Here is a 20,154-nt window from a genome sequence, read left to right on the forward strand (position 1 = left end):
CTAAATATGTTTATTTATATATTTATAAATATTATTTATATTTAGTATTTATTTATAATCTGCATAGTTCTAACAGAAATTGATAAGTAATCCTCAAATCCATAAAATGGCTGAACATTACTGGAAAATAAATCAGGGGAACTTGTATTTCATAAATCAGAAATTACTACAAGAACTGTGCAATGAAGACATCGCACTAGGAGCACAGAAGAAGGTGTATGTGTCTATAGGGTAACATAGTACAGACATAAAGCTTCATGATGGAAGATGGCTCAGCAGGCAGAAACCTTTACCATGAAGCCTGATAACCTGCATTTGGTATCCTGATGAAAACAGGATGCTATGCAACTGTAATCCCCTCACTCCTGCAAGGAGGACAGGAGAATCATCTGAGAGCTCACTGGCCAGCTATCTTGCTGTTGCTGTTCTGCAGCAAGATAGCTATTCAAAGTAGAATTCAAGAGCTGACTCTCAAAAGTTCTCTGACCTCTACAAACGCATCATGACAACACCCTCTCCCATGCACACACAAATAATTAAAGGATGTTTTTTCTAAAAGAAAGAAAGTATTGCAGTAATAGTTAATTAATTTTTATAGCTACCTTGACAAATCAGGTTTGTGAAATATCAGAAAATTCAGCTAGAGCAATTAAGTGTACACATGGAAAAGAATGGTTCTCGCCCTCACACCCTGCAAAAAATTAACTCAAAGTGGACCAAAGATCTAAATAAAAGACCAACATGTTCAAAATCTTACCACCCAGGCAAAATCTCTAAGATCTTGGGCAGAGTGATAATTTTTAAACTATGACCAGTTATATAAAGCATAAAAAGACAAAATAGGTAAAGTGAAACTTTTCCCAAGTTAACACTATTAACTTGCTGAGAACAACATTATGAGAGTGAAAAGGCTGCTCACAAAATGGGAAGAAATATTTCTGAAGAGCGTATCCAACAAGCAAGCTGAGCTCAGAGTATCTAAAGACTCTAACAACTCGTAGTAAGGAGGGGAATCAACGGAAGTCTGTCTGACGGGTAGACAAAGAAAATGAGTAAGCGCCTACCAAGCACGTGAACGGTGTGCAAGATCCGTGCATCGTTAGAAAACTTCAAATCAAAACCACAAGAAAATGCCAAAACGGAAACGGCAGGGAAATAACACATCCACTGAAGTGTGGTGCACACAGGGCATGGAGAAAGGCGGCCAGAATACAGGGAAACAACGCAGATGGAGTTTCCGGGCCTGACTGCTAAACGCACACCAAGTGAAAAGGGAAGGTGAAGAATTACTCCCAACCACTTCAGTGGAGGAATGTGTAGAAGCCAGGTAGTGCCGCTTATGGAGGGAAATCTGGATAGGAAGCAGAACTGTTTTATTTTATTTATTCACTCTTTCCTTTTTCTGTTTTCTTGTTTCTTCCTCATCTTCTCCTCTTTCTTCTCCTCCCCTCTCTCTCTTTGTCCATCTCTCTCTCTCTCTCTCTCTTTCTCTCTCTCTCTCTCTCTGTGTGTGTGTGTGTGTGTGTGTAAATTTTTCTGCACCTCTAGCTATCCTGATTCTGAAATATATGTGGAGAAGTTTTACACACAGGTATGGACTGTGTTGACGTGGGGTTCAAGTTTGCGACTGGCGCTAAAAGTGTGTACTATACTCAAAGAGGGAAATTACTTCAGAAAGTAGCTCTTTTGCAGGTTATAGGCAGTGGCAACAAAGGAGCTAAATCACAGTTTCAGACGGGAGTTAGAAGGAAACGCTCCACCAAAGATGACTGGGTCTTAAAAATAGACAAGGATGGTTTCTGTGTTTCTAAATCCCTACAAGGCTCTTGCACACCTGCTCTTATGCTTCATGCTGACCATGTCCTCTGATCTTAGAAAGTTTACAATGGGAAAGTTTGACACTTCTCTGGATGACTTGTTATTCAGTATGGTTGCCACCTTCTGAAAGGAAGAGCGATCTCCCCTCCTTAACCCAACAGTCAGTGCTCTAAACTACTAAGCTCTTTGTCCACAACCAACTCAGATTTCTTCATTTTCTTTTCATCTATGTTTTGGAGTGTAATTGTTCTATTTCTTGCGTGTTTTTGGTTCTAACTTTTATATTTGTTGCTGTTTTATTACAAGTGTGCTTTCATGTGAAACTATAATGGTAAAATTCTTAGCCTCTGTAATCAGATGGATTTAATGTACAAGTTTGCAATACGTCAAGAATGTATGCATTTGGCCTCTCTAGTTTCCATTCCCTAACTTGCAAATAGTGTTCACAACAGTCTTCTTCTCAGCACAGCTCTGTAAGGACGTAAGAGGCACACGTGTGAGAGTGCTTGCAAACTTGTAAAGACTTTGTAAGTTGTAACACATCCTGTTCCTGACAGAAAATTTCTTCAGACTCTGTTCCTCCCAAAGTTCTCGGTCTTGACTCATGTTTAATTTTTAAATAGGTTTAAGTACATTTTTCACTCAGCTATTTCCTGCATGTGTTCCTGGTGGACTTACTCCAGAAACAAGCGTGACCCAGTGTGATGATTAGAATAGCGCCTCCTTTAAAACAGGCTCTTCACAGAGCTGGCCTGAGGGTGGGAACAGTGTTCTGGGGCCATTTGGCCTCCATGGAGTGGCCTTGTGGCATCAACACCAACTCATTTATGAAAATAAGAAAGAGAGAGAGAGAGAGAGAGAGACCTGCTTGTCATCGTGTGCCTGCTTAATACACCACACTTCTTCTTCAAGTGTTTTCCTGACAAAGCGTTAGCATGAAGATTGGATGTTTCTGCTCTGGTAAACACTCTCAATCTTTTGGGACTAGTCAATTAAATGGCAGACACAGCCCCATAAAGACGCAAAGTTTTCAGAAAGAATTAGGACTACAGCGGCTCATTACTTGCTTGTGAATCATTTCATGATTTGTAATTTCTCAGACACATAATTGAGCTAGCATTCAGCTTTGCTTAATATGTTGAAAACTCAAATAATTAAAGCCTGGCTAATTAGGGTGTTTAAGTGTTGTATGAGTAACCATGCCAATGATGGGCCAAATTGAGTTTAAGGGCATAGCCAAGTGTTAAATGGGCAAGTGTCAGCTGTGTAGAGCAGGCAGATACGCTTTGACAGTTACACTCTATTCCTTTTAAGTTATCAGAGTTTGGAATGACAAATGGAAAGCCACCATTCTAAAATCATCCAATGATTACATTCCAGTGTCGATCTTTGTTTAGGAAAAAAAATGATTTTAAAATCCATTTATGCATCCAAGAATTTGAATAATGAAATATTTTAATGCAATACTGATAAAACTTGTTTATTCTGTTTGATTGTTTTCATGTACATTTTATAGTGTTTTACTCACATACATGCACACCACAACCAATGACCAGAGTTCTTTCTCTGTGATCTTATTTCTAATGGGGAGCAGAGTTAATCAGCTTGCCTTTTCTTCCCTTCTTTGGGATCAGTGAAGTGAGTGTGCCTGAAGGAAATGCCACTCTAGGCCACACACAGGACCATCGCACAGGGGTGTAAATGTTGAAAGAGATCATCCATCTTTCCTGAGAGCCATGATCTAGACTGGTAACAGCTGTTCTCCATAATATGCAGATTGCTAGAGCCTTAAAAGCTCCCAAGGATTTGTAGTTAGGAAGCAGATCTAATGATGGGTGGAGAGATACTTTAAAGGAAGCAGATTTAATAAAGCAAGACTCATCCAGAAGCACAGAAGAGATTACCAACTGCCAGACCTCAGCCACAGGCTTTGCTCCAGTGAGCTTGAATTTGAGAAAAACTAAGAATCTTTATTTTTTTAATCATGTTTGTTGGTTTGCTTGCTTCAAATTTTTCTGTTTACTTGCTTATTTTCACTTTTTAATATTTATTTATTTATTTATTTATTTATTTATTTATTTATTTATTTATTAGACAGGTTTTCACGCTGTAACCCAAGCTAGCCTGGAACTCACTTTGCAGCCCAAGCTAGCCACAAAGTCATAAAACTTTCTCTGCTGGAGCCTTCCTAGTGCTAGAATTATAGGAGGAAGTGGCTGTGCTGGCTAGAAGCCTGTTTTCTTCGTTGTAGCACTGAAGAGTGCCTTGTTCATATTGGGCAAGTGCTCATTGTATGAGTTATTAGTCATGGCCTTTTTCTTTTCATTTTTCATTTTCACTAAGCTGCCTAAGCTGACCATGAACATATTCAGCAGCCTCTACAGGCCTTTGAACTTTCTATCCTCTTACCTCAGCCTCTAGAATGGCTAGGGTTATAGAAGTATGCCACCTGGCATAAAAATCTATCTTTTATAGAGCACTCCACATGGCTCCTGGGTTGATAATATATCATATTATATATTATAATACAGACCACAGCAAAGAAAATAAGGATGGGTATGTCTTTGAGGGAGAATTATCAAAAACAAGGTAATACACTATCTGTAAACTTAGTGGGTTTTTTTTTTCCATCCAAAGATATTTCTTCTGTTTCAGCTTTTTGTAGAAATAAGAAAAATCAAACATGGCTTACGGAACTCCTAACCAGACATGAAAAACACACATGTTCCATATGAGGTGGCGAGGCGGTACAGCTCCAGTGATAATTCTGTAGCACCAAGGACGGATTAGGTGGACGCTAGTGGACGCTGCTAGTGGACGCTGCAGGGCCCCACTGCTACACTCATGATCTTTCGTTTTATTTCCACTCTAATGCAACTTGGTGCAACATCCTAGAGTAGAGATGCATTATCCCCTGAGGACAGATGACAGATCCCATCAGGAAAAGAACACCCAATTTAAACTCTCCCTGTTCCGCCAGGGATGGAGGGAACCAGGCCCAGCCTAACATCAACATAACTGCACTATACTCTTAGCCCTATAAAGGTATCATGAGGTTAGAAATGACCTTCCTGTCTCGGACTGCGCCATGAGCCTTATCCTGTGTCTGCACACATATGTTGTGCATCATGCTTGGCTGGAGGTAAGTACTGTTCTCAGTATGGCAATTAGTAATATGATTAATGCTATTTAAACACTTTACTGGTATTTTGAGCCATAATATGACATATGCTAACTTCTCTAAATAGATTGTTGGCATTTATAACTACTATGTGCCTATATAAATAAATGACTAACTAGGAAATCATATGAAATATTCTATCAAGTACAGCCTTTCTGTATCCTGTAATTTAGAGATTAAAAAAAAAAAGAAAAAAAGAAAACCCTGGCCATCTTTCTGAGAAATCCAGTAAATACCAGGTGACCAGCAATATGTGAAAGCGGAAATGACTAGGTGTTAAAAACGCTTTGGAAAATTGGCTATATGTGCAGTATTGGTACTAATTTTATTTACAGTCATAACTATGACATGCTAGTTAAGGAGCTAAACAATAGCCAAAGCAGTGCAAGAATAATGTGATGGATTGTGCTAATCTGGAATAAAAGTATGCTTTTGCTGTACGCATATAAGTCTAAACTAAATCTTCATCGATAAAACTGTGGCTTAGTTCATGTTCAACAATAACACACACACACACACACACACACACACACAAACACAAAGCCCAGGGATCAAATTACATGGGAAGCAGTGATATAAATAATTTATTGAAGGACTGGTCGGATGGCTCAGTGGATAAGGTATTTGCTTTATAAAAATGAGGACCAAAGTCTGGGTCCCTAGCACCTACATGAAGGCTGGGTAATGGTGACAAGCATTTTGAACCCCAGTGCTGTAGAGCAGAGAGGCAGGATACCGGGGAATTGACAGCCAGTCTAACCAGATCAGCAAGCTCCAGGTTCTCTGGGAAGCCATTTCTCATTAATTAAGACAGAGGATAAAGGAAAACACCAGCATTAGCTTCTAGCTTCTACTGTGTTCATGCACACACAGACACACACACCATACCACACCACACACACACACACACACACACACACACACACACACACACAAACACACGCAGAAGGGATGCATTATTTAAAGATTATTGCTGGGCTGAGGAGACAGTTAAACTTCTCGCTGTGTAATCATGGAGATAGAGACCTGAGCTCAGGTCCTCAAACCTCACATTATAGATGCTGAGAATCACAGCCAACATTGGGCAAAGTGCAGGCAGTCTTGTGGAAAAGTTGACGGAAGGATAGAAAGACACAGAGGGGACAAGAACTCAACAAGAAGAAGACCAATAGAGTCAACTAACACTGCCCAGAGGGGCTTGCGGAGACTGAAGCACCAGCCAAGGATCATGCACAGACTGGTCCTAGGACCCTGCCACAGGTGTAGCAGATAGGCAGCTCAGGCTCCATGTGGGTCCTCTAGAAAGGGGAATAGGGGCCGTGGACTCAGGTTGTATGCTTTTTGATCACTTCCCCTTGGCAGGGTTTGCGCTCAGTCCTGAGGCATCTTTGAGGAGTTGATGTGCTGGGTGGGTTGGGGGAGTTCCTCTTTTCTGAGGGGTAGGCAAGAGGGAGAGGGAAGAGAGAGGAGGAAGGGGAAGAGAGAATCAGGGTGGGATGGTGAAGAAAGGAGGGAGGGGTCTACGACCTGGATGTAAAGTGAATAAATAAATCAATTTTTTAAAAAGGCAGGGTGTAGTCCTGTGTGCCAGTAACTCCAGTGTTGTAGAGGGTGAGACAGGAGAGTTGCTTGGCCTTTCTAGCAGACACCTTAGCTTTAGTTCTAGAGAAAGATCCTGCTTCAAGGAGTAAAGAAAAAAAAACAGAGACAGAAAGATGCTCAACATCTGACTGGTCACATCTCACCTGCACACAAGAAGCAAAGAGCAAGAAAGAGAGAGAGAGAGAAAGACCCTCTCCACATGTCCCCACTCTCATCCACCCCTCCTCCCCTTCTCCTCAGAATGCCTCTCTAGTAAAGGGCCTTCTTCCATAAGGGTCCACATCCTAAATGCTTTATAATCTCCCAAACAGTGCTATAGCTGAGGATCAAGTATTCAAGTACTTGAGCCTTTTAGGGAACATCTTTCTTTTAAACCACCACAGCAAGCACACCCATGGTCATAATCAAATATGTGGATGAAATGCACATCTGTGGGAATAGTTTAAAATAAGCTAGGATGTTACTGTTCACGTAACAACTTAGCTGTTTACAAGGCATGCATGAATTTTACTTCAAGGTGAATAAAGCAGACTGAGCCCCATATTTCCAAGTATAGTCTAGTACTGCTGACAGGGATTGTCAGTATTTTTCTAGCCAGATCCCTTATTTTTAGGTGAGCAAGCTAGGGCTCCAGAGATTCCCCAAAGCAATATAGGAATACTTATATACCAACCCGCTCATACTTATATTCCTCCATTCATTCTTCCTTTCATGTATACATTCATTCAGTGAGTGCTTATGAAATGTCTATGAATATTAGACATGGCAAACAAAGTAAGGAAGAGTCTCTGGGCTTATTCTAATGGTCCGGAGTTGGACTGCATAGTATGGTAGGAGTTAGAGAGCAATTAATAAAATAGTAACACACGTGTATATAATTAATTTCAAAGGCAATGTCTCTAAAATAAAATGGCAAATGCTTTGTAATTTGTGACAATGAAACCTGACTTGAAGGAGAGAGTCAGGAAGGGCTTCTCAGAAGTAAAAGACTAAAATTAAACACTGACGCCTAAATGGGAATCTTGAGGCAAAGAAAGAGGGTGGAAAGAGACACAGAAGTCATGCAAAGGGACAGGGGTGTTGTGGTGGTTAAAATGAGAAAAGTTCTCCAAGGTCGCCTGCATTTGAACACATGGCTCCCGGGTGGCGCTGTTTGAGGAAGTTTAGATGGCACAGCCTTGCTACGGAGATTTTGTCACTAGGGATGGGCTTTGAGATTAAAGCCTCAGGCCACTTCTAATTTGCTCTCTCTTCGTGTGTTCATTTAAAAAAAAATGTGAGGTTTCAGCTACTCGCTCCTGTTGCCATCGTGTAACTTGCTGCCATCTCTTCCTGCCACGATGGGCTCTTTTTTTCCCCAGGAGTCATAAAACCAAATACTCTTCCTTAAATTGCCTTGGTCAGTGCGGTTTATCACAGCAACAGGAAAGTAACTAATGCAGGTGTTTATGGGCTAGAAATAAAGCCTAGTGTGTTTGGGGGTCAAGAAAGTAATGGCGGAGGAGCAGGAAACACTGGTGGTAGGGGCAGTCCTAGACCTGCTGAGACCTGTAGCCCATGTTTAGAATTTTTATCTTCATAATGAGAGTCATGGCAAGCTATGCAAGACTGTTAGCAGAAGGATAATATTATGGTTCTCGTCTTTAACAGTTTTATTTTCACCTGGGTGAATGCCAGACTCATAAATGCTATTTTGAGGTATTGGGCTTTCCTGTAACTCTGAGGTTCTAAGTGGTGGCCTGGAGAAGGAGCAGGTGGGAGAGAGGAAGGGAGGACGGCAGCGGGACCGTGAAGGTATATTGGGAGAGCATTGCCTTATTGCCCATCTGGCTTAACCTGACTGTCATGGGGCTCTCTAACGAGCTTCCAAGGAAATAAAGTCATGTTTAAAAACAAAAATACAACTGCATAGAAGGATTCACATGTAGAAAAAATTTTGCCTGTAGCTTGAACTCTATAAGGTTAGCTTTTCCACAAATTTGCACAATTTTAAGATACTTACTGTGACATTCTTTGTCCAGTTTCTTCTCGTAAAAGTATATATCAGGGCTAAGAAAACTGTCTGCATTCACCATAGCCCTTGTTAAAATTTCAGAGGAGGAGAATTCTGGCTGGTCTCATTCAACCAAGTGGAATTCTAAAATGTACCATTGAAAAATGAATAGAAAACCAAGCCAAGCTTTGCAAGTGAGGAAATGTACAGAGAAGGGTATGGGAAACTCAGGGCTGCTTTTCGCATTTAGACTGTTATGTAAAGGCCGAAGTTGCTGGAACTATACCTCCTTTCCTAGAAGTCCTTGAGAGGTTTATTTTTACTGCCGCCTTACAGTCTTCACCTTCTTCTACACAATTTCCGCCCACCCCCCAAGACTGTCAGAGGACTTCCCTAACTCTGGGTTGCCCTGTCAGCAAACACATTGTCTATTCAGGAGCTAAATAGGCACTCTGCAATAACAGAGCATCTCATTACCTGAAGAAGAACAGATGAAAAACGCGTTTAGAATTTAGTTGGGCTATTAACCTTGTTGCTAATAATATGTTTCTTCCTCCCCCTAAGTTCCCAACTCTGAAAGAAACACAAGGAGAGCTCTCACTCTGAAGGATATTTTAAATGGAACGTTCTCATATAAAACATATTTTCCAAACTGGATTTCAGGTAAATGGTCATTTCTTTTCTCCTGGAAGTTTGTAAAATATACATTATTTTGTAGTCAGTGCTAAGGCTCTTTTAGAATAGCTGGAGCTACTGTTCACCACTAGATATGAACAAAGACACAAATTATTCAGAATATCCAAGGAACTTTTTATACCACCATTCATTCTGGTCTGGCACAGTAGTTGTGAAGTGACTTTGAAGCCTAACAGGAAAGCAGAAGTTAAGAATGCTGTGTGGGAAATTGTCAGTGAATGACACTGCTCTTAGGAATAGGAAGCAGGTCCCTACCTCGGGGGAATCATGAGAATTTTAACCAACGGGAGAGTCCATCATTAATCTAGAATCTAAGGACAAGACAGCCTCCTCCCTGACAAAAAATACCTTTAAGGCTTACAGCATTGATGCCTGTAGTTCTTATAATTAGAGTGTGGTCAAAGATACCTAACCAAAGAAATGGTAAGATTAAGTAGAGAAGATTATACTACTGTCTACAAAGGATCATTTACCAAGATAGAGCATTATCATTGTTCATTTTAAAAAAAGAAAATTCATGTCAAGTATCTGTTATGCTAAAATCAAAACAAAGGCCAAATAAAGTTTATTTTCCTTATTGCAAAAAAAAATTGCCATTTTAAACTACTTTACCTTCTTTTAGTTCAAAGAAAATAAAATTTTGTTTCCAAGCACCCCAAATCAGTTAGAACACGGCTTCTGCTAGCAAATGTGTCGTCTTTACAAGATGCAGAAAGAGTATAATTTCTTCCCTTCCATCAGCAGCTTCTATGTGCTGGACAGGGAGGAAAACAAGGTCTATCTCTGGAGCAGAGGGGATTCTGTTGTTATACATATTTTCTTTAAGAGCAATCACTTTATGTTTTGCTTTCTTTTGCATTTAAAGAACAAGAATATCTTCATCAATCTGAGGATGATAACATAGTATTGTATAATATTGAGACAAGAGAATCATATGTCATTTTGAGTAATAGCACCATGGTATGTATCAGCATCGTCTGACTCCCCCAGAAACCTTTGCAAGCACCCCACTGACCCAGGACCACATTCAGATTCTTACGGTGATCTGGATACAACCTGTCTTCCCACCTCCATTTCTGGTGCCTTCTTCTACACACACTGAATCACTACCCTCTTCCTCTGCTTCTACCCCATGGTATCTTTTTCCTATATATTTCCTAAGATATGAAATAGGAACCTAGAGTCAAAGGACAAGAGATTCAACTCCTGTAGTTAATGTGAAATTTTGGGTAAGTTATTATACTACTCTGCCTTGATATGCCTTAGTTTTTTCTACTGTAAACTGAGGCCAATAATACTTCTTTAGGTTAATATAAAAAGTAAATCAGATAGCATTGAAAAGTAAGAGATTGCTACATGAAGAATAAATGCTCAGTGGAAGGTAGCTGTCATGCTTGGTGCATGCTATTCTGTCTTCCTGGGCTTTCAAGCCTCCTACATCTCTACCCCAAGGGCCTACTAATCTTTCAAACTGAGCCCACAGAATATCCTTGCAGTCTCTGTAACCAATTATCCTCTCATTTCAACTCCATCCCTCGCTGCTTCCTGCCTTCTCAATGTTAGACTGAATCGCTTTTATAACTTTTCAATATGCACTGTCACTCATCTGCAAGATTTAATAGTATATGCTTTTGAAAGTGCTGCTTTGTAAAATTACATCCTCCCATAGTACCTAGTAAATGCCCTTGTATGCACTAGGTATGGCACCCGCTCTTTAAATTGCATTGAAACTATGTGAGTACATCAATGAAATTATGTGCCTTTAGAATGAAAACTTTATGAAGGATATTTATTTCTATATTCTAACCAACTTCTTCGTAATTTCAGAAAAGTGTGAATGCTTCAGATTATGGTTTGTCCCCTGATCGGCAATTTGCATATCTAGAAAGTGATTATACAAAGGTATCAACTATTTAATTTTGATATATACATATATATATATAATTATTTCTCCCATGAACATACAGGGTGGTGTATTAAAGAAAGAAAATTTAACTGAAGTTAAGAGAGGAGGCCCCTACCACTAGCAGTCTATATCCATATCTAGATATGTAAAAGAAATCAATGAATTCATAACTCATAGCTGAAACATGCACAATACTTTATAATTTGACTTCTTTTAGGCTGGATATCAGGTTAATCTCAAGTAGCAGAAATCACTTTTTTCTTATTTAAAAATAAGATGATTTTATTTGGGACACTGACATCCATCAGAAATGGAATAATTATGCTGGTATTGTTAGAACTCTTTGACACTATAACACATTAGTAAATTCTTGCCCAATTTAACCTCACAAAAACTATAGTGCTATTCCAAACGGAAGAATCAGGGCATAGTATATTGTTGTATAAAGTCAGACACAAGAGTATACAGTCTATATACTACAGAAGAGGGCTCAGATTTGTGTATCTGAAAGTCAAATCCTCTAGTGTTACTGGCACTGAATTTTATCTTATCTTCCTGAATAAATAAGTGGTAGATAGAGGACAATTCTCTCACTTCTCTCCACGTGTGACAAAAGCACAAAGCAACTTACTCTCACATTAAAATTCTAGTAGTTCTTTTGAGACCTAGAAACTTTCACTTTGACTACATTTTTCAGATCTTCCCTGAGGTGAAGTTTCTCATTAAGCTTTCCTTCCTATTCGGATGGCAAGTCACCCTGACCACTACCAGGGTGCTCAGTCAGGGGCTTATTCTCCATTAGACCAGGTCTGGTGACCCAAATCCTCAGAAATACGTGTTTCAGCCTAAGAGAGCTTGCCAAGAAATTGAAAGCCCTTTAAGAAACAGAATCCAAAACAATGCTTGCGCCATTCACTAAGCCTGGCCCATACGCAGAGAGATGAAGAACAGCTCTGCTAGGGAGGAGTATTAAGCTAAACTCGCCTGTGTTTTAAATAGATATGCCCAAAGGAAGAAGACATTGCTTGAAATTTCTTCTAACCAATTTTGAAGAGTATTATCCTTTCCAAAGCTGCAGACAGTTGAGGCTATACATACTATCGGGGTCCTCCTCAATCTACAGAAACATTCTGAGGACCACTCATGTTAGAGATAAGCTATGAAATCACTTTGGGCAGCTTTTTTATGTAGTGAAAGTCAGATCACACTGGGGTACCCCCTGGGACCTGGACACACAGCACAAAAGTAGACAGTACAAGTAAAAGAAACCCTGTAGTAATGGGAAGAGGGACTGCCTCTGACATAATCTGATTGGCCTGCTCGTTGATCACTTCCCTCTGAGGGGGGACAGCCTTACCAGGCCACAGTAGAGGACAATGCAGCCACTTTTGATGAGAACTGATAGACTAAGATCAGAAAGAAGAGGAGAACCTCCCCTATCAGTGGACTTGGGGAGTGGCATGCATGCAGAAAGGGGAGGGAGGGTGGGATCGGGAGGGGAGGAGGGAGGGGCTTATGGGGGGATACAAAATGAATAAAGTGTAATTAATAAAAAATTTTAAAAAAAAGAATAAAAAAGAAAGAAAGAAAGAAACCCTGCTCTGCACTGAACCACATCTGCCCTAGAGCCCAGTGAGGATTGGTCTTTACAAATGAGTGACTGACTGAGCTTTTAAAGCTTTGTTCTCTGCCTTTGCCCCTCTTCCTAACAGGTCTGGCGGTACTCATACACGGCAACGTACCACATCTACGACCTTCAGAATGGGTAAGCCGTCACTCCTACGTTCATGAAGCGCACACCTAAGACTTCTAGCTACATTGTCTTGTTTCTGAGAGTACGTACGGAGTTTGCAATAAACGTCAATTCACAAAGCAGGACAACCAACCCTCCTATGATGTAGTCACCTGTTTATTCCAGGGCTAGTATGCATCTAACATACAAAAGAGCTTTAATTTTCCTAAGTTCAAAGAGAAGATTATAGATGTGCTATCTATAGAAATAAATACATATAAATAACATATAAATAAACACTAGAAAGGATTTTTTTTTTTTTAATGCATGGAATGAGACTGTTTTAAGGAGGGAGCTCATCACGTTAGAAAGAGACAGGAAAAGGGAGGTACGGCTATAGCCATTATCTGGATACATACTCGTTGACTTGAAACTGATTGTTTTTAACACGACAAAATGCTTACTCTAATGCTTAAAGTGTAAAATATCTCTTAATTATAGGAGGAGTAGAGATCGCCATTTGTATATTATTTTCTTTATTTGTATGTAAATTCCAACTACATGAAACAATTAACAGTTAAAAGAAAAAAAAAATGAACATACAGGAAGATTGAAGGACAACATTCTAGATGGAAGAGTATATAATGGCTTCCAGACAGAGAGAACATAAAGTGTTAAAAAAAAATAAGTCTTCGGTATCTCACTTCAACTGATGTGAGGAGAGCTCCCTGCTAGAGGATGGTGTATAAGGTTGAAAAGGAACTGAAAGCAGGGATCAGTAATAACCAGGTGACCATTGAAAAGAGTTTAGATCTATTTTTGATGACAAAAGGAATCACTGAAGGATTTTATAGGAAATGATATGTTCAGATTTGCACTTTAGAAAACCCACTCGGGCTAATGGAGGAAATGGATTAGTTTAGTTACTCATCTAAATATGATACCCTCTTTGCTGTTATATAAAAAGTAGGAATAATTATATGTCTTGAAGAAGGATTGAAAAGCCTCTTCTGGTCTATTTCCCCTTTTGTCAAGCAAAGAACTTTTTTTTTTTTTTTGGTCATCTCAATGTTTTAAATGTTTAGAGAAGAAACAAGACCTGGTTTTAAAAACATAGTCTCAGCTGATTTCATGAATTTGGCGCCTCTTTTTTGTTTCAATGCCACCATTAGAAAAGAGTATTTACAGAGTTCTCTAGCCTGAAAAGCATATATAGAAAAAATGCAAATGAACTGCAAGAACCAAGCTTACTCCTCAGAACCTTCAGTCTGCCAAGATGGAAGCTGTAGCCTCGCAGAGGCTACAGTGCAAGCCTTATTCGGGCTTTAATTGTGCCTTTGTTTCTGTTTTTGTTTTTTAACCATTTAAAAATTCTTGATGCTTAAATTCACTTGAAAAAGTATCCAAATAAAAATATTTTTAAGTAAAATGATGATCATTAATTTCTTAACAATAGCTCTGAGAAGATTTATGTCCTGAACTATATTACCTATTTCTCTTGTCTGTAGTATATCTAGTCAACCACTGTTTTGTTTTTGTTGTTGCTCATTTGTTTATGTGTGGATTTGTGCGTGTGTCTTCTATTTCTTATTTTAATTTAGTTTTATTTATACATTTATTTATTACTATTTATTCACTTCATATCCCTGCTGCAGCCCCCTCCCTTGTCTCCTCCCAGTCCCATCCACCCTCCCACTTCTCCCCCGCCATGCCCTTTCCCTAGTCCCCTGATAGAGGAGGACCTCCTCCCCCTTCTATCTGATCCTAGCTTATCAGGTCTCATCAAAGATGACTGCATCATCTTTCTCTGTGGCCTGACAAGGCTGCACCCCCCCCCCAGGGTGAGGTGAGCAAAGAGCCAACCACTGAGTTCATGTCAGAGACAGCCCTATCTTTTATTTCTTATCGACTATTTAATTTCCCAGGTACTTTTGGCCAAGTAAAACAGTATCATTTTAGTTGGAGATGATAAATTGCTTGAAAGTCAAGTTTTGATTTAATACCATTAATCCCATGTCTTTGCCTCTGAAGATGATTATAATCTCTAAGCAAAAGCTATTTGCAATTGATACCCACCGGCACAGAAGAAATTACTTTTCTCCTGTGGAGTGTCACTGGAGTATATCAACAAAACTCTAGAGCAAGCCCCATACCAAGGAGTAGTTGATCATCACAAAACAAATTCCATAGCTTTTGTTGTGGCGGTGGCCTTTTCGTGTTGCATTGGCACTCTTTGCCTTATTTTTTTCATTTTTATTTTCATTTTTGTGCTTTTTGAAAGAAAGAGAGAATATCAAGTTGGGTGGGTAGAGAAACAGAATACATCTGGGGGAAAGCGAGCTCAAAATACATTGTATGAAAAAAACTTAAGTCTAGCACAGAGTAATGAAGATAGCTCTGGTTTAAGCAAGGTGGGAATTCATAGATGACAGCTTTTATAATGCATCCCCTTTCTCCATCTTTCATGGCATTAGAGACTCATAAGCACACAAAATGACAGCTCAGGTGGCTTTGTAATCATAACAAGACATGCAATTGGATTTGCAGCTTGTCATTGTTTATGTCATTGCATAGCATAATTATACTCCATAGAGAAAACGTAGGCAGCGCTACAGCATCAGTCAAAAGTAAAATGAACTTGGTACAGCACTGTAAACCAGGTGAAGGATGCCTTCTGCCTCATTACCTTTCCTACGCCCTGATATTTCCATTGCATCCTTGCTCAGGACTCCCACAGCAATCAGCCTTCAAAATGTCCTTCTTCTGAGGGCATCATGTTTTCCTATCAAATTATTCCTCCTTGTCGGGTGTTGTTCCGTGTGACGTAATAAATTCAGTCAAGATAAAGTGAATTACAGGTCCTCCCAGGTGTTCAAGTGTGAGGGAGTGGGGAAGGTAGAACTGACAGGCTAATGGAAGGCCCCAGGTGAAGAGTCTGTTAGCAGAAAAGAATGGGGTCTTTTTGGAATATCTTAAAATGGGTCGCAGCAGTAGATATGACCCTGCGGTCCCACAGAAACAGTCTTGATGCGACTTCTAAGACCATTTTCAAGCAGTCAGCCTGTGGAAGATTATGATTCTTTAGTACATAAACATTTGATGTATCCTCATTGAAAAGCTGCAAGAGCCCCACAATGCAATTCACTTCGCTGGAGCCTGCAGAGGGACTCTAAACATCAAAGGGAGATTTTTTCGGCCAATAGCATATCTGAAATTTCCCCATGGGTGGAGAACTTTGCGAGCTTAAGGCACACTGCCCAGTATACGATCTGTTTTTCAGTTTAGCTTGAGATCAGATGTTCCTTTCCTTTTCTGATTTCAAGTCAGATCCCTGGGGAGATTGTCAAATGGCATCTTATTTTCAAAAATTTGAAATTCATATGCATTCACAGAGATGGGGGTTGTGAATGAGAATGTGGAAGAGCACATATTAAACTTGAGTACAATTATAGAAACTCAGAGCTGGAAGGCACATCAGCGACCATCTTAGTCTGGTGTGTGCAAATTTTACAGTCTCAGGGGTTAAATGACTTGAGCTTTATTTGGGGTCTGCCCAAGAACTAGCAATGCAATTTTCAAGTCATTATCATCGCTCTGTGTTTCACGCTGTCTTCTACAAAACAAAAAGACTCTATTAGACAATCCCTAGATGACCAGGCCTGTAGGTGTGTTTTCCTTTTACTTCACTGTGAAGGTCTGAAAACAGAAGTTAGGTGACTTTTATACAACCAATGAGAGCCGCTCACCTTGCATGGCTTTAAAACCTTACTCCCATCACTCTTCCTTTGAACTTGTAGAAGTGGGGATATTCCATACAGACGTCCTTAATTTTAATGGTTTGTTTACTTACTGTGTTTGTGAAGAATTTATTTTTATATTAAACGCCAAGAGTTGCTGTGTTTTTATATATTTACTTTTTTTCCTTTCTTTCTAGGGAATTTGTAACAGGATACGAGCTCCCTCGTCCAATTCAGCATCTATGCTGGTCGCCTGTTGGGAGTAAATTAGTAAGTGTTTAGATTATAGAAGTGTTTAATCATTTAAATAAAAGAGGAGCCATTTGATTTTGGCCTTTGTTAAATTTCCCTGCCTAAAAGTTAAAAAAAAAAAAAAAAAGATACATCATGACTATTTCAGTGGCTAAAAACGGGAAGAGTTTGGATAAATTGAAACTCGCTTGAGAATTCCGCAAAATCTCAAGCTCATGGATAGACTTCTTTAAATATCGCAGTCAAAAACTTTATCCTTATACTCAGCCAGAATGCTTTGTGCCAGAAAACTCAGGAAAAATATGGTTTTCACAAGTTTCCCAGACTAGCTTCAGACAACATGAAATTTTGTCCAAGCTCTTATTTAAGGACTCTAAATAAAGATTGGATCTGGCTAGCTATTAATATTCAGGGATTTATTTGACTGCTTGTCAATATGTACAATTACTTATTAGATAATAAAATAACTGTATCACAGTAGAAATTTTTTCTTTTTGGTGCAGATTTTTAAAATCATAATTAGTGTTAATGTGGATTGATTACATTTTTAACCTGTCAAATTATTTTAGTTGTGAATTCTTTAGCATCTAAATTGCCAGTCCTTTAGAAGACAGTAGGTAAATAATAAAATATGCATTGTTCTGTATTTGTTATGAAATTTTTCCTTATCGACTAATTTTGTACCATTTCTAGGCATATGTCTATCAAAACAATATTTATTTGAAACAAAGACCAGGAGACCCACCTTTACAAATAACTTATACTGGAAGAGAAAATAAAATATTTAATGGAATCCCAGACTGGGTTTATGAAGGTAAGCTATATTTATTTCTTTTCTACTGCTGAAGTTGTTAGGCTTATAACTAAAACTGATTTCAGATATTCAGTGAATATTAGTTGAATGAAATTTTTTCTAAATGAGTGTCTGATTTCTGAAAACTGTTAATAGGTTATGAATAGAGGGTAACTCATCTTAAAGAATGACATCTTGTCAGAGAATGGTGGAATCTATATTCACGGATGATACTATAAAGTGCACAAGACTTATATTCCAAGAACTATTCGGTCCTTAGCTACTGAGTTCATGTGTTATCCCATGCTTGCTTTGCTTAAGAACAAAATACCCCCCCAACGCTAAATAACTACATTATTTGCAAGAAAATGTTCTTAGTTTTTTTATATCGATATCCTCTTGAATTTTATCCTTATTCCAAGTCACGTAGGACACAGGACTTACTTGGACTTTAGTAGGTTTTCCATTTTCTCTTCCTCTAGCCCCTTTCTTTAAAAAGATATCTGTATGTGTATATTTTTACACATACATGTACACAGGAACAAATTAACCCTGGTTTGAAAAACTTCTTAGGAATGAAACTCAACCTTCGCTGGTAATGTCATTTGCCAGTGGAAGCATAGCTGGCTATGTCTGCTTTAGGTATCGGCCACTTCCTAGCCTGTCTTACCTACCTAAGTCTGTAGTACAGTTGGTTTGGGCTGCTTTAGGTTAATTTTTTAATTGCCCTAAGGGGAAAATTAATTATTTCTGATGTGTTTATTATTTATTTTAAATGTTACATTTCTTGTTAACAGCAATTACTAACAAGACTAATTGACGTTTGATATAGGATGGAGTTTAAACTATTCCTCTTAATTCACAGAATTTTTTTAATAACCAAAACATGGTATATGTTGATATACATTAAAAACATGATTTAAGTTTAAAAAATCTGTTTAGAAGTATTAACAATGATTTTAAGAATAAGCTATAATTGTAAATAATATGCAAATACTTATTTTTTTTCCAGAGGAAATGCTTGCTACAAAATATGCTCTTTGGTGGTCTCCAAATGGAAACTTTTTGGCATATGTAGAATTTAATGATTCTGAAATACCAATTATTGCCTATTCGTATTACGGTGATGGACAGTATCCTAGAACAATAAATATTCCATACCCAAAGGTATACAAGACACTTTTAATAGAGGTGTTCATTCCCTTCATGTCAAAATGAGCAATCATTACCACGAATAGAGGTGGGATCAACATATTTGGAAAGCTTCTTGTCCTTGTGCATTGGAAAGCAAACACTGTACTGTGCTCTATTGTTTATGTGGACATCTGTTGCTTTGGACATCTGGCTATGCTGGAAGAAGTAGTCTTTGCAAAGTCTATTGCAGAATCTTGAAAAAAACATATGGTCTAGATCATGGAGGAAAAACAAGCTTAAGAGTTAGTTTTAATTTTAAATATATATATATATATATATATATATATATATATATATATATAAATGTAATGTTCCAAATTCAGGGTAAAGTTCTGTTTCACAGTTCCCTCTTGAATTCTCATGTAAATGCAAGCCAGAAAGGAAAAGTCAAATATTGGATTTGATATCTTTGTCAGGTATCATCAGGCACAGCCTAAGGTCCTTTGTGGACAGGTAAGTAAAGGTATGAACCTCCACGTTTTTTTCCTTAAGGCAGTTAATGAAAGTAAACATCATGTATACTTTTTATTCGGTTCCAAGACTAGAGGAGAAGGACCCAAGTGTTCAGCAGAATGGTTGAGCAACAGGGAGGAAGCATTGTAACCTATTTTTAATTTAGACAAAGGATGAAAGAGGAAAATGAGGAAATGAATTTACCTCATGTAAAAGTTTTGATATTTTTTAGAATGTGATATATATATATCATAGCTCCTGGTGCTTTTACTTGCCAAACCCTATTCATGAATGACTCCAGTGGGTCTGTATATAAGGCAGGATGGATGTGGCATTTGCAAAAGTGACTTTTGAAACAAGCCAAAGACACCCCAGAGAGAGAAGTAGAATTATAATGTTTATGTTAAAAGTCACTTAAGAAGAGGGAGGAGATAGGAAATGAGTGTTGAGATATAAGTCCCCTTTCAAGGACTGTGTAGAAAAAAAAAAAAGGAAATTTGGAGATGCTTGGAAGTGAAAAGCTTGAGACTTGGAATCCAAAATTAAGAGAAATGTAATGTTCTGGAGAATCAATGTGAGCAGGAAGACATGGGGACGCTCAGAACTGAGAAGTTACTGCCACTTATCCGGAAGTGTGTACCTAAGTCTTCATGTTTCATTGCAGACGAGGGATGCTGAAACCTCTGGCACTGGATGGAGAGATGAGAAAATTCCAAAGAACCAAAGAAGTCTTAAGAAAGACTTTAGATCAGTGATTCTCAACCTGTGAGCTGCCACCCCTTTGGGGTGGCAGTTGA

The 20,154-nt window shown here is 38.7% G+C and overlaps 1 protein-coding gene across 1 annotated transcript in view; it reads left to right on the plus strand.

Annotated features, from left to right (window-relative positions):
* Nucleotides 1-20,154, plus strand: part of Fap (fibroblast activation protein alpha) — a 73,774-nt gene that overhangs the window by 8,820 nt on the left and 44,800 nt on the right. Inside the window, exons 3-9 of the mRNA XM_055599711.1 lie at nucleotides 9,159-9,257; nucleotides 10,156-10,250; nucleotides 11,118-11,192; nucleotides 12,909-12,961; nucleotides 16,863-16,935; nucleotides 17,611-17,731; nucleotides 18,723-18,877. Coding sequence (XP_055455686.1) covers nucleotides 9,159-9,257; nucleotides 10,156-10,250; nucleotides 11,118-11,192; nucleotides 12,909-12,961; nucleotides 16,863-16,935; nucleotides 17,611-17,731; nucleotides 18,723-18,877 — 671 coding nt within the window. The remainder of the gene's footprint in view (nucleotides 1-9,158; nucleotides 9,258-10,155; nucleotides 10,251-11,117; nucleotides 11,193-12,908; nucleotides 12,962-16,862; nucleotides 16,936-17,610; nucleotides 17,732-18,722; nucleotides 18,878-20,154) is intronic.

This window comes from Psammomys obesus, unplaced genomic scaffold (assembly GCF_907164565.1).
Source record: "Psammomys obesus unplaced genomic scaffold, mPsaObe1.curated_primary_1811, whole genome shotgun sequence".
Taxonomy (NCBI): domain Eukaryota; kingdom Metazoa; phylum Chordata; class Mammalia; order Rodentia; family Muridae; genus Psammomys; species Psammomys obesus.